The sequence below is a fragment of the Grammomys surdaster genome, unplaced genomic scaffold (genome assembly GCF_004785775.1).
Source record: "Grammomys surdaster isolate TR1022 unplaced genomic scaffold, NIH_TR_1.0 63, whole genome shotgun sequence".
Classification (NCBI taxonomy): Eukaryota; Metazoa; Chordata; class Mammalia; order Rodentia; family Muridae; genus Grammomys; species Grammomys surdaster.
The window spans coordinates 12,453,940-12,470,113 of NW_021604565.1; the positions used below are offsets into that span (position 1 = coordinate 12,453,940).

The 16,174-nt window shown below is 36.5% G+C and overlaps 1 protein-coding gene across 1 annotated transcript in view; it reads left to right on the forward strand.

The window, feature by feature from the left end:
* The window catches only part of Vps13b (vacuolar protein sorting 13 homolog B), a 585,584-nt gene that overhangs the window by 172,977 nt on the left and 396,433 nt on the right, over window positions 1-16,174 (forward strand). Inside the window, exons 17-18 of the mRNA XM_028767027.1 lie at window positions 568-702; window positions 1,466-1,639. Of these exons, the coding sequence (XP_028622860.1) occupies window positions 568-702; window positions 1,466-1,639 (309 nt within the window). The remainder of the gene's footprint in view (window positions 1-567; window positions 703-1,465; window positions 1,640-16,174) is intronic.

Below are 16,174 nucleotides of genomic sequence, written 5' to 3' on the forward strand. Positions count from 1 at the left end.
TAAATCAGGGTTGACCATTGAAATTAAAGTTCCTCAGCTAGTTTATATTAGTAAGTATCACACAATAGAGATATTAATGTCTACTTTTTGTTTATTTGATACAAGTCCCTTTGTTTTCTTTGCTTATAAGAGATTGTATTTTAACGTATGAACTTTCTTGGACTGTTTTATTTCTATCTCCTCATTCAGGTAGTTTCCTTTGTAAATGTCTTTGCTAAAATAAGTTAAACTTGTTTCATAATGTAAAAATTAGCATGTATTCTAAAACTAAGTATGATTTTTAAACTTCCTCTTGGGTTTTATGTAATGATTTCTGCATTTAGTTTCATGTCTTGAATCCTACTAATCAAGATCTGTTCATAACTACAGTTATGAGAGTTCAGCCCGTTTATTTTAAAATTGTATCCTTTTGCCTTTTAAATACTGAACTCTGCAACTTAACACAAATACTATAAGACCATCTGAGGTAGATAATTAAAGTATAATTAACTTTAAATACCTTGGTGAAGGAGCATAAAAATTATTTAAATTCAATCAGCTAGTACATTTGCAGTTTTCTTTTATTAGGTGTGAAATCTAAGAATCCCCTGCCAACTCTTGAGGGCTCAATCCAGAATGTTGAACTGAAGTACTGCAGCACATCATTGGTCAAATGTGCCTCTGGGACCTTGGGATCAATAAAAATTTGTGCCAAAGCCCCAGGTATGTGCAGCTGGACCGTGTAAAACTTTATTGCCTGTGTAGGAGAATCAGCCTTGCCATTTACAAGGAGCATTTGCTGAAACAAGAATTTACTCATTGTTCCTATGAATCAGAGCTTTTCATTGTTTTATTTATACTTAATACTTTTAACAGTGTAGGGATGATAACTTACTGACTTTAACCAATTAATTTTCAGTTAAGGTGAAGAACTTTGCACAGTTTTAACAGTAATTACAAAAAATTAAAAGAATATTTATTCTTGCAGTTTTGACAGAAATTTGATTTATGTATAATAATTAGCTTAAAATTGAATTAAGTGTTAGCATAGTAGCTTTAAACACAAAAATTAGGTGTTACAAAAATTAAGTTGTAATTGTATTCCTCTGTTTTGCAATGTTTTGTTTCATAATGTTCTTCTTAAGCTATATGCTAATTCTTTCAGCAAACCTAAATTCCATCATATCATAGTATGTATTTTGCTGAAGTATATCTCTATGTCATTTCATGTTATGCTGTTCTGAGCATGATCTGCATTCGTTAGCAAAATGTCACAGTTAATTTTAAAACTTAAAATAGCTTTATTAGTTAGACTCTTTCGATTATTAACTAGATATTCAGGTTAGTAGCAGCTATTATTGAGCCATTATTATAGTGATATATTTTCAGATCAACTATTCCCAAACTACTGTACTGTACATGTGAAATTTTATTTTAAAATTTTTCTTCCCCTTTTCAAATTTTTTCAATCAATATTTCTATTCAGGTGACAGTGGAAAAGAGAAATTGATTCCTTTGCTTCAGGGTCCTTCTGACACTAGAGACCTTCATAGCACCAAGTGGCTTAATGAAAGTAGAAAGCCTGAATCTCTCCTAGCTCCTGATTTGATAGCCTTTACCATCCAAGTTCCCCAATACATGGACTACTGCCACCACTCTGGTAAGTGCAGGCCCAGCAGCTTCCTTCAATTTGTGCTTTCATTTTTAGTATGAAATTTTGTTATTTCTTTGGAGATGAATTATTGGGGTTTTCTCTATAATTATTCTTTTCTAAGATTCTGTTCAATTCACTATTGATAAATGAAGTATTTATAAATTATGATCTTATTTTAGGAAGATTCAAACTCCACGTGTAGCACGTAACCACAGAATTGTGTGTACATGTGTATATGCAAGTGTGTGTGTGTGTGTGTATGTGTATAAGTTTTAGACTATAGCCTTTTCTCTAATTTAGATTTTCTAATGCTACAGCACTTTGACTGTGACTCAGAGTTTCTCACATTAAAACTACACATTTAGCCCACTCATAACTTATTAAAAAGTAAGTGATTTTGATTATGAAATCAGACAAAATCTAACAAATGAAAATGACTCAGAAGTTGTGATTTCTTAAGATTCTGTTTTTTTTTTTTTTGCACTACCGTGTATCCAGTTCTATAGTAGCAGAATCTCAACTGTCATGTTGAAATTCAGTATCATGAGGATGGCTGTAGAGTAGAACAGAAGGAAGCTGTGGGAAATAGTGCCGACCATGTGCACAGTGAAGTGCTTAGGAAACCCAGGTCGTCAGTCAGTGAGGCTAAAAAGGAGGGTTCTTTAATAGACTTCTTAGAGGGGATTCGTCTAAGAGGAATCTCTGTTAATGTCATTGAATAAATACTGTAACTTAGAGGGAGCACATGCTAATACATTCGATACAAAAATTCAAAAAGATTTATAATTATCCAGATAATAAGTATGTATAGGCAGATACTAAGGAAGCAAACAGGTGCACAGACTCAAAACTGTAATAGAGATGCGAAATCAACAGTAACAATCTGTGTATGGCTGAGACATTAGTCACGATTCAGTCTGGAAATGAGTAGTTTGAAAGGCTAGTTTAAAAATGCCGTACCACTATGTTATCAAAGAAAACACTCTTCCAAAAGAAGGAATTATGTACAAGGCAGAATGCCACTGACACCGAACCAGATGCCCAGATCCATGGAATAGATACAAGACTCAATGATGACCCCACACAGCTGAAACAGTCTGAATTTTGCCCAAGGCATCCAAAATATACACAGAAAGAATGGGAGTTCCTTTAACAAGTGTTGCTGGTAAAAACTGAATACACATACACAAAAAGCCAAAAGTGGATTCCTGTTTCCTCACCCTGTTTTTAATTCAACTCCAAATGGATCAGAGATGTAAGGCTTGAAACTTCGAAACTGTTTGGAGTAACAGAGGACACATTGACTCCATAGGAGTTAGAGCATCCCAACAATAACACAAACAATTGAGTGACTGAAAAATATGACCACATAAAGTTAAACAGCTTAGGAGTAGCACAGAAATAATAGAAACAATTGGTAAATACGATCACATGAAATGAGAAAGTTTTGTACACCAAAAGTAATAGCAAAGTGAAGAGACTTGTACAGAATCAGAAAATTTTCACTAGGTATCACAGGAAGGGGTGGCGAGTGTTGACACATAATATACACAAACAATGAAAACCAGATGTCAAAAAATATAATCCAATTAATAAGTAGGCAAATGAACAACAGGACAGGTATTTTTAAAGTGCTGAAGTACCTAGGCCAAGAAGCACATGAAAACATGTTTGGAATCCTTAACCTTCATGGGAATCCAGATCCAAACTATTCTGGAATTCTGTCTTATCCCAAACAGAATTAAAATTCTTTTTAATGATATCTAATATAAATACTATGTAAATACAGTATTGAGGAAATATTGACAAGAAAAATATTTGTATATGCTTTTTCAGAATTTCCATCAGACAAGGCAAGTACCAAATTTCCCATGCATGCAGGGAAAGGAATGATAGTACAGTCCTGTTGACAGTGTGCAGTTTTACTGTTTCATGGCTCCGCTGTGCCATCTCTGGATGTGGACCTCAGAGAGTTCCCTTGGCTCACTGCAGACACACTGGTGCCCATATTTATTTTCACATTAGTAACAAAGCCAAGTGATGGGACCAGTCTGTATGCTCCTTAGGAGATGAGTAGGTGAAAAAGTGGCGTGCGCGCGCGCACACACACACACACACACACACAGATATTTTTCAGTAATATGCATAAAATTATGTCATTTTCAGAAAACTTTTGAAATGGCGGTCATCATATTAAATGTAAGCATTTCTGTTGAGTATGGTTATCTATACAGACCTGTTCTGTAGGAATATGAGACAGTCATGAATGACTCTCAAGTTTATACTCCAAATATTTGTGTGCTGTATTTCAGTCTCTAAGCCGGTGTCAGGAGACTCCTTCATACAAGACCTCTCCTTGTTGGTTTTCTGGCCTTTTTTCTCTACATATTTCTCACTGTAACTATGCTTTTGCATATACTTTTCTCCTGTTGATTATTTTTAGTACCTCTTGTACTTTTTTTTCTATATTCACTTAGTCCCAGTTCAGTCTCAAAATCTCTCTCCAGTTTCTACCTCTTTTGAGAAGCTTTCTCTGAATCTTCTCCATTCCCCCTTTCTCCTCACCCAGTTTGAATAGGTCTGTTACTGTTTGTCATAGCTGCGTATGTGTTTCTTTCTTAGCTTTCGTAACAGTACATACTTACATAATCTGCCATCACCACCTGACAGTAATTTCCAGACTTAGTTGCTGGTTGGTTGTCACATTTTCTTCAAGTCCTCACATTGTCAGACATGTGAAGAGTGCTTGAGACGTTTTAATGTGTGATGAATAAATGAGCATTCATGACAAATGGTCTGAAGTATGACTGTGTCTGACAGGCAGATAGTATGTTCTTAATACTGCTAGCTTCCTCACCCATTTTCTTTCCATGTTTCTGTCTTTTTTTTTAGCAGGTAACTACACTGCTAGAGCATATCTGTCATCTTCCTCTGATAGTTTTAATTACCACTAGATAGCCTGTTCACTGGATTGTAACTTCCATTGTTCTGGTCTTTCCAGTGACATAGAGTGGTCTGTCACCTGCAGTGTGCCTCATAAAACTCACCCTCTCAGCACTCCCTGCCCATCTTTTGCCATCTTGCCTTTTCCATTGAAACCTTGGTCATTCTTGGCACTGTTAACGAGCTAGTGTCTATAGGCCTGCTGAGTGTTGTTTACAAATCCTGAGAGTACAGACACTGATTGATTTTTTTTTCAATTATTTCAATGATGTCTATATAGTTCATAGCCTTGGAAGATAACATACAGTATCTCCTTTAGGAATCAACAGGCTTACTGCCTGTCTTATCAGTCCCTCCACTCAGGTTCATATAGCAAGTGGTCTTTGCCATACACACACATCATTTGTGCATATACACTTTGGAATATTTTCCAGTAATAAGGAAGAACAAAATGACACCATTTTCAGAAAATGTTCTGAAGTAATGCTCACCGTATTAAATGTAAGAAGATGAGTATTGTATGCCTTCTCTCACATTTAGAGAAAATAAGGCTATGAGGCTAGCTGGTGATTATTTGTGCAGTGAGGAGGAGAGAAAGATGGAAAGAGCAGCAGAGAACTTCAGTGTACAGCTCCACACACAGACACAGACGTGGAGGTGCAGGAAGATGAAGCACTCTGATGGTTAATGAATTCCAAGAAAGTAAAGCAGTAGACTTCTTTATCTTCTTTAAAAAAGAAAGTTTTAGTTTCATAACAGTAGTATAATGAGCGAAACCTAAACTAAGATAATACCTATGGATAAAGGATTTTTCTAAGTATTTTAAGGCAGTCTCTTTTTTTCCCCTTTGTCTTTTATGCTTATGGTGGATTTTTTTTTGATATTTTATTTACATTTCAGATGTTATCCCCTTACCCTGTCCATCCCCCTACCCACCCTAGGAACCCCCATCCTATCCCCCCTCCTCCTGCTTCTATGAGAATATGCCCCCACCCACCCCCACTCCCACTTCCCTACCCTCGAATTCCCCCACACAAGGTGTCTAGCCTTCATGGGACCAAGGACCTCCTCTCCCACCTATGCCCAACAGGGCCATCCTCCCCTACATCTACAGCTGGAGCCACAGGTTCCTCCCTAAGTGCTCCCAGGCTGGTGGTTTAGACCCTGGGAGCTCTGGTTGGTTGGTATTGTTGCTCTCCCCGTGGGGTCGCAAACCTTTTCAGCTCCTTCAGCTCCTTCTCTCTCACTCCTCCGGAGTCTCTTAACTGTCCTGCTCTCACACCACAGAAACAGCCATGGATGGAACAAAGGTCCACACACTTTATTTACTAAAATGGAAAGTGGTTAGTGTGACCTTTGTGGTTTTGCTGAGTCAGTACATTATCTTTTTGTTAACGTCTGTTGAGTCTTGTTTTAAAATCTGTATTATATAGTCAGCATTTTGAATAATTATCCTTGCTGTAGGTTTGGTTAGAATTTGTATTTAATCATGGAATCAGTAGGGTACTGAGCTCACCAGACTATCTGAGTTTGTGCTACTATCTAGTGAAGCACATTACTGTTTGAATCTACCATATACTTTTGTGTTAAATGGAGTCTTCTATTTTTTTTGTTTTGTTTTGAACAGAATTAGAATAGTTTAATGAACCAAGCATATTTAAATAATATCACAATCTTTTAAAAATAATATTTATATTATTTCTCATAATTTAAAACTGTTCTTTGGGTCATAAAATTTCCTCCCACAAACTTTCAAAACACTCTTAAGAACCAGTTGGCATAATATGAACTGTCTGTGATGCTTAACAGCACTTATTGGACACTTTATAGATTCTCCTCTTGTTAAAAGTCACATCATCTAGATTTGATTTTCACTTGGTGGTATTTTTATGTATTTGTGTGTAAATATTAATGTAATCATGTATGTCATTTTAAAAGAAATATTCTTTTGAGCATGATTTAGTCCTTAAATGTGATGTATTTTTAAATTATTATTTCTTTATTCAGGGCATTTTAAAATTCAGAATTTCTACCCACCTTGGAAATACCACCCACATTCATGGCTTAGCATGCATAGTAGGGAACTCATAAGTATTTTTATAGAGCCAGTGTCAGTGTGAGTTTGATTAATCTTTTGAACAAGAAACTGGATTTGAATTGAATGTGTGTATCTGTGCTGCAATATCCCTGATGTTACAGCTAAATCAAGTCAAGATGTCTGCAGTGAAAGGTAAACAGCGTATAGACAGCCTTTCCAGACTGAACTATCAACCTCTTGTTGCTGGGACCCCTCTGGCTTAGACCTCTGCAGGTCCTGTTCATGTTACCTCAGTCTCTATGACTTTACAGGTGTGTCAATCCTGTTGTCCTGAAGAAATAATCCTTGGCTCCTTGGTGTCTCCTATCCTCACTTACTCTAACACTCTTTCTGCCTCCTCTTCCACTGACTTCCCTGATCCTTGAGGGGAGGGATTCCTTGGAGACATCTCAGTTTCCAAGCGCACTTACTCTGCACACTGACGAGTTGTGGGTCTCTGTATTTTTTCCTGTCTATTGCAGGAAGAAGCTTCTCTGATGATGGCGGAGCAAGACACTGATCTATGAATATAGCAGAGTGCTGTTAGTAGTCATTTTATTGCTGTATTCCTTTAGCAGAGCAGTTGGGTAGGCCCCATGCTGAGCAATAGATATCACCATAAAATGAATTCAGTGCTAGTTTTGGAGGTTTGTGATCTTGCAGTGCTTTGTATATTTTTGTTTTCCACTTTTAAACTTACAGATCATTTGCTTATGTATTATAATTTACAGTTTTGTTTTTATGGGTTTTCTCTGTGGGTAAATGTGTTCTTTTTCAGTGTCTATATGTGTTTCCTGTGTATTTTCTTTGGCTTTTTTGGTTTATTTTTTTTGCTTTAATTTTATTATGATTTATCATTTTTTTAATTGCGTTTTTATAGTCTAATGAGAGAAAGTGTGGATTTGATGATGAGAAAGTGGTTAAGATCTGGAAGGAGTTGGGGAAGGGGAAACCAAAATCAAAATATGGGGAAAAAGTCTATCTTCACTTAAAAAAAAAAAAGAGCCTATTTTTGTCTTTCTAGCATAGTTGAAAATCTCATTTAGTATCTCACAGTATTGCTTTGCCTTTGAAATTTTAAGAACTTCCTTTGTGCCTACCCGAATGCATTCTGCACTTCAGTATACACAAAAGGTCCTGAGGGTTCTTGTGGGATCTTAATGTGCCAATTCAAGTTGTCAGAAGTAGACAAACATGTTTCCGTGGCTTTCTTTTAAATGTAGAACATTTTATCACGGTAATTTATTTATAGATAATATTTTAAAATGTTGTAGATGAACTTTTTCTTTTCTTTGTATGTCATGTTTTGCCCCTGCAGTGTATCTTTTCTCACCAGACGACCCTTGCACAAAGACAGTCTCCCATAATTTATATATCTATGAAATATTATGGACATCCATGGGGAAAAAGGCTTTATACTGACCCCTATAGAACTTACCCTAGTTTACCTTGTTCACCGTTAGTAAGACTTCCTTTAAAATCTTTGGATAACTTTATTTGTGCAAGTTGAATTACATCCTTAATTTTCCCTCATTCCCTCCCTCTCTCCCTCCCTCTCTCCTTCCTTTCCTTTCTTCCTTCATTCCTTCTTCCCTTTGTTACAGTGTGTGTTGGTTTGAGTGAACTACTCTTCCATGTGTCTGGCATTTGAATATATGGTTACCAGTTGGTGGCTATGTATGGGGAGCCTTACGAGGTATGACCTTTGGTAAAAGTATGTCACCCAGAGGAAGCTTTGAGGTTTCAAAGTCATAAGCCATTTCCAGTTCACTTTCTCTGCTGTCTGTTTGTGGTTTAAGATGTGAGCCCTTGGCTACTGTTTTCAGCTACCACATCTGCTGCTGCCTTCTTACTATGGCGACTGTCATCTCTCTGGATCCATAAGTCCAACCAAACTCTGTATATGGTATACTGGTCATGGTATTTATCACAGCAGAAGGTCTTAGTGTGTTACCCGACTTGACCTGGAACTTGAGATCCTTTCCCCTCATCTTTGCTGAGTGCCACCACACATAGGACCAGTTCTTTAAGTGTATAATACTCAAAGCAATATTTTCATCCTAGAGTTGGAAAGATAGAATTAAATATTTTCAATGCCTTCTACAGTGATATAAAAACAAGTGTTCTGTGTAACACAATATTTGCCAATTAAACATAAAATTACCAATTTAAGACATTCTTTTCCTTCTTCAGAATAATTAACTTCATAAACTAGTATTAGGGTTTAAATTTTATCATGTTTTCATGAATGGAACTAATTGTTTTTGTTAACTATCAAAAATCAAGATGGGGGAGTCTTGTTGTTGTTAATGGAAAGTCAAAATTACAATTGTGGTCTCTGGAAATTCAGTTCATTTGTGTTAGTAGACCTGTTGATTAAAACATACCAGAAAAATACACACCATTCAAAGTTCGTTGGGCAGATAGGAATTTCTAAGGACATCTAAAGTAGAGATGGTGCTTTCATTAGTCTTGTTTCACAAAATTCTCTTTATAATGTAAAATTAAGTGGAATGCCTTAAGTTACGGTTTTAGTAATCTTGACAGGGCATTTGACTAGAAATGCTTATATATTGGGCCAATTAAAGACAATTCACATTTGTGGTTTGGGTATAAATATGTACAAATTATGCCCATCTATCTTATTACATTTCCTGTGTCCTCCCTGAAGACTTTACTATGTGCTTTATCTGTAATTATTGCCAGTTTCTCTCATAGTCCCACTGGGCTTCCCGTGCAGAAGTCTGTCTTCTTGATGACAGAGCTTGCCCAAATGATTTCATGCTCCTAGCATTTTTTTCCATGGGAATTAGAGGTAAAATGTAAGTACAGCTGAACAGAGAGTCTATTTTTGTAATTTTGGAGTTCAGGCTCTGTTATTGGAACTAAATGAGGAGATGCAGGTGTTCTCCAGTCCAAAGCCCTTGGGAGTTTTGAGGGTAAATGTTTGAAAAGAAAATGCATGTGTTTCTAGAGTCAAACAGCAGCTGTGAGACAAGGATTTATGTTTTTTCTCAGAACTTTAGGATTTCAGAATGTTACATTTAATCAAAAGCACAGAAGGGGGAGTGAATGTTAAAGATGTTATGCATAAAATACGTTTACTGATCTCTTTACCATGCAAAGTAGTTGTGGGAATATGTGAACATTGCGACTTGTAAGCATGATGTAAACGATTTCTAAAAGATTATGGTAGTTACAGGATAGAGCATTTTGAAAATGTTGCATTTGTAATACAATTTTTTATCCCATTAATTAATGAAACAATCTATTTCCCATTTGGAGGAAGATACACACACACATATGAAGATTATATTTGTGGAAAAATATTTTTCACATATTCTTTGATGATAGCTTTTTATGATAAAACTTTTAAGTCATATCAATCTTATAAAAACTAAGACATTTTTAAATATAGCGAAATATAAGTCTCTATCAATTGAAAATTGACAGATATTGAAGCTTAAATAGTTATATAAAGCACACACACGTGTGTGTGTATACTTAAAATGCTTTCTGAAATCATGAAGTTACTTTGCATTTTAATTTCTAAAGGACTACTTTTCAGTATTCATTTCTTTTCTTACATTTTTATTTTGCTTCCCTTTTAAAGCTGTTATTTTTTGTCTTTCTGAGATGTGTCTTCTATGTACCCCGGAAGGCTTGGTACTAGAGTAAGCCCAAGCTGTCCTCAGACTTGCAGCACTCCACAGTCTTTTGCCTCTGCTATGCATGCAGGGATTATAGGTGTGTGCACAGTGCCTGCGCTCTTGTGCTTAGTTTCTTTGTATAATACTCATTATTTATTAATTCATGTAATAAGTACTTTGTTATAAATGATTTTGCAAAAAAATTAATAATCCTCATTGCCTGTGTAAAATGTTGAGGAGATAGACAGAGCATCATGGAGGAGGAGTGAGTAAGGTAGAAGACAGAGACATTCTGGGCTCAGCTCTGGCTTTGTAGGCTGTAGGACTTGGAACAGGATAACCTCTGAGTATTGGTTTCTCTTAATTTATTTATCTCAGATTGTTTTGTGAAGATTAGGCTTAATATAATATATTCAAGTATGTTGTTAACTAAAATATAATACAAGCTTCAGTTATTTTTAAATAAGACATTGTATGAATTAAAGACTTCAAGTTTTTCTGACGCTGCTTTTTCCTCTCTGCTACATCCCTTTCTATGTTTTTCCTCTAGTTACCTGGGAGTGTTTGGTGCTGAAACTGGGCAGCAAAGCTTTTCCCTAGTTTAAGAATGTTCCTTCCACACTTAAGTGTCTTCTGAAGTCATGGCTTGGGAGTCAAGAGCAATTTCAATAGTAACAGGAAATTACTTTGCTCCTTTGAATATTCCTGGATTCTGGAATGAAGCCAGCGGGAGAAATCCGGTTAGCCTTGTGGGCGATCACTTCTTTCCCTCCTTATGGCACAGGGTCAGTAGTTAGGCATTATTTTACTATATGCTTAATAAAAGTAAAGTGATATTAAGAAAAAATAGTAGCACTTTAACGAGTAAGTGCCAAATTAATGTAAAAGAAATAGTTCGGAAACAGGCTACATGTAGACTAGACTGTAAAACAACTATAAAATGTGTAGATTTAATCATTTATTTAAAGTCTCTTTAAGTGGATCAAAACCCACTGTTATTACCCAAGTTTATATTTGAGAAAATGATGTAATTCTTCAAATTATGTCTTAGTTTTGCATATCCTGGTTTGTGCCCTTGAGACCCAGTATCACTGACCTTGAAAATCTGTCCAAATCTTGAAATTGGTTGTTTAGTAACTTTCTGTCAGAATACTTAGGGTTGAAATTCCTGCTAATCTTGGCCTTCCCCCTTTTTCTAGGTGTCCTAGTGCCCATCTCAAAGGCAGCTGTTTTCCATCTAACTACGATATGACTGGGAGTTCTAAATTAAGAGGCCATTGTTAGTATAGAAGAAGGAAAATACATTCTTGCCATTTGGGTGTAGCCTTACTGTTCATAGATCTTTGCCATTTTCTTCCTAAATTGTCCAGTGTGAGAAACATGTGGTCTGGCTCACAGGGAGTAATTTAGAATAATGGTAAACTAATGATTTTTGCATAGAAAAGGATAGAATAGTGCTTAAGTTTCTACATAGCTCAGTATTATTGAGGGAACCTGGAAGCTAGTGCAAGAAGGTCAATAGGGAAAATTTAAAATCCACAAACATTTATAGACCAGTAATAACAAAATAAATTGGGAAATGTATAAATGGTTTTATTTTTTTCAGTAGTGAGGCAAGCTAATTATACGTCTACCTGAAGCAGTTTGTTAATATTTACATACCTATAATGGAGAATTACTTTATATTGTGATCATTTACTTACAGTGTGGTGTGCGTGTAAACCTGAATCAAAGGTGATGAAAAGTACAGAGGCCCAAAGAACCAGACTTGGATAACCTGGAACATGTTCTAAGTAGTGCAGAGCACCATGCTGAAATACATTATGTTCCCCTTATCCCCTTACTGGAGTCCAGAGAGCTAGGCTAATTTTATCCTGGATAGTGTAAATATTGGCACAAGTTAGAAGTAGCTTTGTGAAGGGAGGAGTCAGCACATGAAGGATAAGTTAAGGGGAAGTGATATTAAGGGCAGAGAGCAGTGATGAAGTAAGGTGTTTCTCATGTCTGAGAGAGCTGAGCATTGTGGTTAAATTTCATATAGACCTTAACTTGAGTTTGACTCCTGAAATCTTGGCACGCTAAGACCTCTTCATATAGTTATTTGGCTAGTCATATTTTAGGCTAAGTTGGATTTTTTTTTTTTTTTTGGTGGCGGTTGTAGTGTTTTAAGTATTTCAGTCTGCCTTTAAGTTAATAATTTATTTTAAATAATTAGAATCTTCTCTTCGGAAGATAGTTCAGGCAGCAAGTACTTACATACCTAGTGTGTGCACAGTCATTCTGTTTGAGTCATAAGGAAGTAGCTAATTCTGCATACACCTGAAAGCATGACTACTTTTCACAGACATGTGTCTGTTGAGCATCACAGTTTTGTTTTTGTAATTATTTCTCTTTTATAGTTATTATAAAATTTCAAAAGGAAATTCTTAAACTACTAGAAGTCTTTTTTGAATATAAAAAGTTATGAATTCTAAGTAGATTACAGTTTTATTTTTCATTTGTGAAGTAGAAATCTGAAACCTCATGGGAATAGTTGAATGAATGAATATAGTAATTCCACAAACTTTATTATGGATAAATTGTGAAGTAACATGAATATAAGTATTTCATATACAGCAATCCCAGAAAACACAAATAGAAAAATAAGTTACTTGTAACATGTACAAATATAAGCTATAGATAGCAAAATGTATCTTAGGATAACAAAACATTTTGCTTGCAAGTTGTCCCTCTGCCTTCCCTTTTTGAGACATGGTCTCTCTACATAGTCCTGATGATGGCCCCAGAACTCATTATGTAGGCCATGTTGACTTCAAATTTACAGACAGTCTCCTCTGAAGTGCTGGGAGGATAGACATGCACCACCATGCCCATCTCACATGTTTGATAAATGATAAAACAGAGCTGAGAAAGTTACAAGATTAATGCTTTATTATAGTCTCTATAGTTCTAAAATATAGCCTAAGTGAGTGATCTGAGGTACATGTAAAGAACTGTAGTCAAGTCTGTAGAGATTGCCTAGTAGGTCAGGACATTTGCTGCTTTAGCAGAGGCCCTGAGTTTGGTTTTGATTATTTACACCAATAGTTCACAAAGGCTTGTACCTTCAGCTCCTGGGGATACAGCACCCCCTCCTGGCCTCCACTGGCTCCTGCATGCATGTCTGTATATACCCCTACCCCCAAAATTTTATTTAAAGTGTAAGAATATTCATGGTAGCTGTTTATGACAATCATACTTATTCTTGCTGTCCAATAGTAAGTTGTGAAATAGCTCAGAATGAATCCTTTAGATGTACCTTGATAAAATTTTGGAGCCTGTAAAAATACTTGATGTCATTGGAAATATTCATATGGAAAGTGTATTTTAAAAAGTAATTAATAAAGCATACACTGGTGAGGACTAGAAGTATAGCTTAGTGGCAGAACACTTGCCTGGCCAGCCCTAGCTGAGTTGAACATTCAATTCACAGGACTGCCAAAATAATAGATGGAGTAAAACAAATAATATAAAACTCCTTTCTTGTTGCTGTGACAGAATACCTGACAAAAACAACTCAAGAGTTACTTATGGCTCACAGTTGAGCCTTTTATATGACACCCAAACATATGTCTCCTGTGTGATAGATAGAAGGGCAAACTCATCCTCAAGGCACAGTTCTATAGACCGGAGTCCCAGACGGAATAAGAAGGGAGAGGGGGAAGCTAATGGAGCCCAGCATTTCCCTTTCTGCTTCCTGACTGCATGACCTGCTTCCTCAAGCATCTATCGGCGTCGCCTCCCCCAGCATGTTATATAGCACAAAGCAAACATCCAGTTGCTGCAGTTCCCAGTTATCTTGTTGCTCAACACAGCCAGCTGTAGCTACTCTTACATGTACAGTCTTGCAAAGCCAGGATGCTTTTTCTATAGGCATTATAAGTGTGTAAATGCTCTTTTGACTTAAAATGCTTTCAATTTTAATGGATTTGTTGGGATATAATATCATAAATGGTGCATTTGTACACTAAACTCTTAATAGCTCGGAGGGTATTGTCATTGTAGAACTAACATGACATCTTTAATGAACAATGTGAGAAACTTTAAAGTTTGTAATACCTTTGATTTTTCCTTTTCTTAAAGAGTAGGTCAAAATAGTTGCAGAGTATAATAAACAGATACTTTTGTCCAGGAACTTGAAGGTAGAAGCATTTCCAGGGCAACGAGGGTTCGTGATGGCCGTTCTACCTTTATGTCTAACTAACCTTCTTTTGGCTGAAATGTAGTTCGTGACTATTAGCGACCTTGGGAAGTAGGACATTTCCTTGAAATAACTGGTTAAGAGTTGAGAGGAAGAGAAAAGTCAAGAACTTCAGGAGGGATTGTTGCTGCCTGTGAACCCGAGGAGGCTTTCGGAAATAGTTGTACACTTGCAGAAGGCAGGTCATACTTATCAGTCTTTGTACAAAGACAGAAGTAATGGGCTAGGCACCATTTCACCTGTGACACCCAGTCATTATATGTGTGAAGGTTTCACCTGCATGTATGTGTGCAGCAGCATATGTAGACAGTTTCTCTGGAAGCCAGAGAAGGGTGTCTTATTGTTGGCCATGTGGATGGTGGGAACAGAGTCTGGGTGCTCAGCAAGAGCAACAATTTTTTCCAGCTCCTTTTTGCTTCTTCTTAACTTATAGTTCATCCAGGAAGACATGGGGTTTGTAGATATGTTCAAGACAGTTTTAAGACATTGAGAATTCACAATGAAATTCTTGTGACATCGGAAAGGACTCCTATAGGAATTTAAGACCAAAATTTTTATTGTGGACTGTATGTTTCGGTAAAAGCGAGTCCTTTAGGACGGCTACTGTGTTGCCATGTAAGCAAAGCTTAGAAATGGGTTGAGAACAATGGTATAGATTAATGTCTCAGGGTTAGGGTTAGGGTTAATGTCTCAAAGAATAATCTCTAAACAATTTTGAGGCTGTGAAAGTTATTTGAAAGTGACTTGAAAGTAATTTTCATTCGGAGTGGAAAGTCAAAAGCTTTTGTCAGTTTAATGTTTGGAAACCAAGTTGGATGATGGTATCTTTGAATGTAAAAAGGAGGACGGGGCAAAGTTAGTAAAATGATTTAATGGAGTAAAAATATTGTCAGTTTAAAGAATTCCACAAAGTCGTGGCATAATATGTCGGAGTTAGTAGAAATTAATGATTGGATTTGGTGTGTCAGGGAAATGGCACAGCTGGTGAATATGTAGTGTGCTGTCTAGAAATCTGGGTAGCCAGAGTGCCTTCCACTAAGACGAGAAACAGCAGAGAACCTTGAAGTGCCTGTCTTAGATTGCTGTTTGATTAAATGAATTTTAAGCAGTAGACATTTATCTAGCTATCATTCTGAAGGCTACCAAGTAGCTCCTGAGGGAGCGTCGGGTAATCAATCGTTCTCTCGCCATCTCATGAGCTGGGAGAGCCCGTTTATGTGCAGCAGACAGTTGGACTAAACTCCTTTGCCCACATAACTCACCCAGTGCTACAACAGAGGCCCCACGTCTTGAAATTGATATTAGCTAATTAAATTCAACTTGAGTTTTGGAGGTAGCATTGAAACCATAGTGAGATCAGCAGTAATACTTCCTGTTCTTCATTTGTGTTGAGTATTATTCTAGGTATCTACCTAAGCAGTTTGATTCAAGAATACACATTCAACATTTACCAGGGAGCACAGGCTCTGCAGAAAACCAGACCTTGAGATTGGTCTTTCAGTCAACCATTTCTTTTTAAATTTATTAGCTGCTACCTGCATGCAAGATACTATAAGAGCTTGGTATTAAAATGTTTTCTAGTCAGGCTTCTGAGCAGACTTGGAGGTAACAGTTTTTTTGTTTGTTTGATT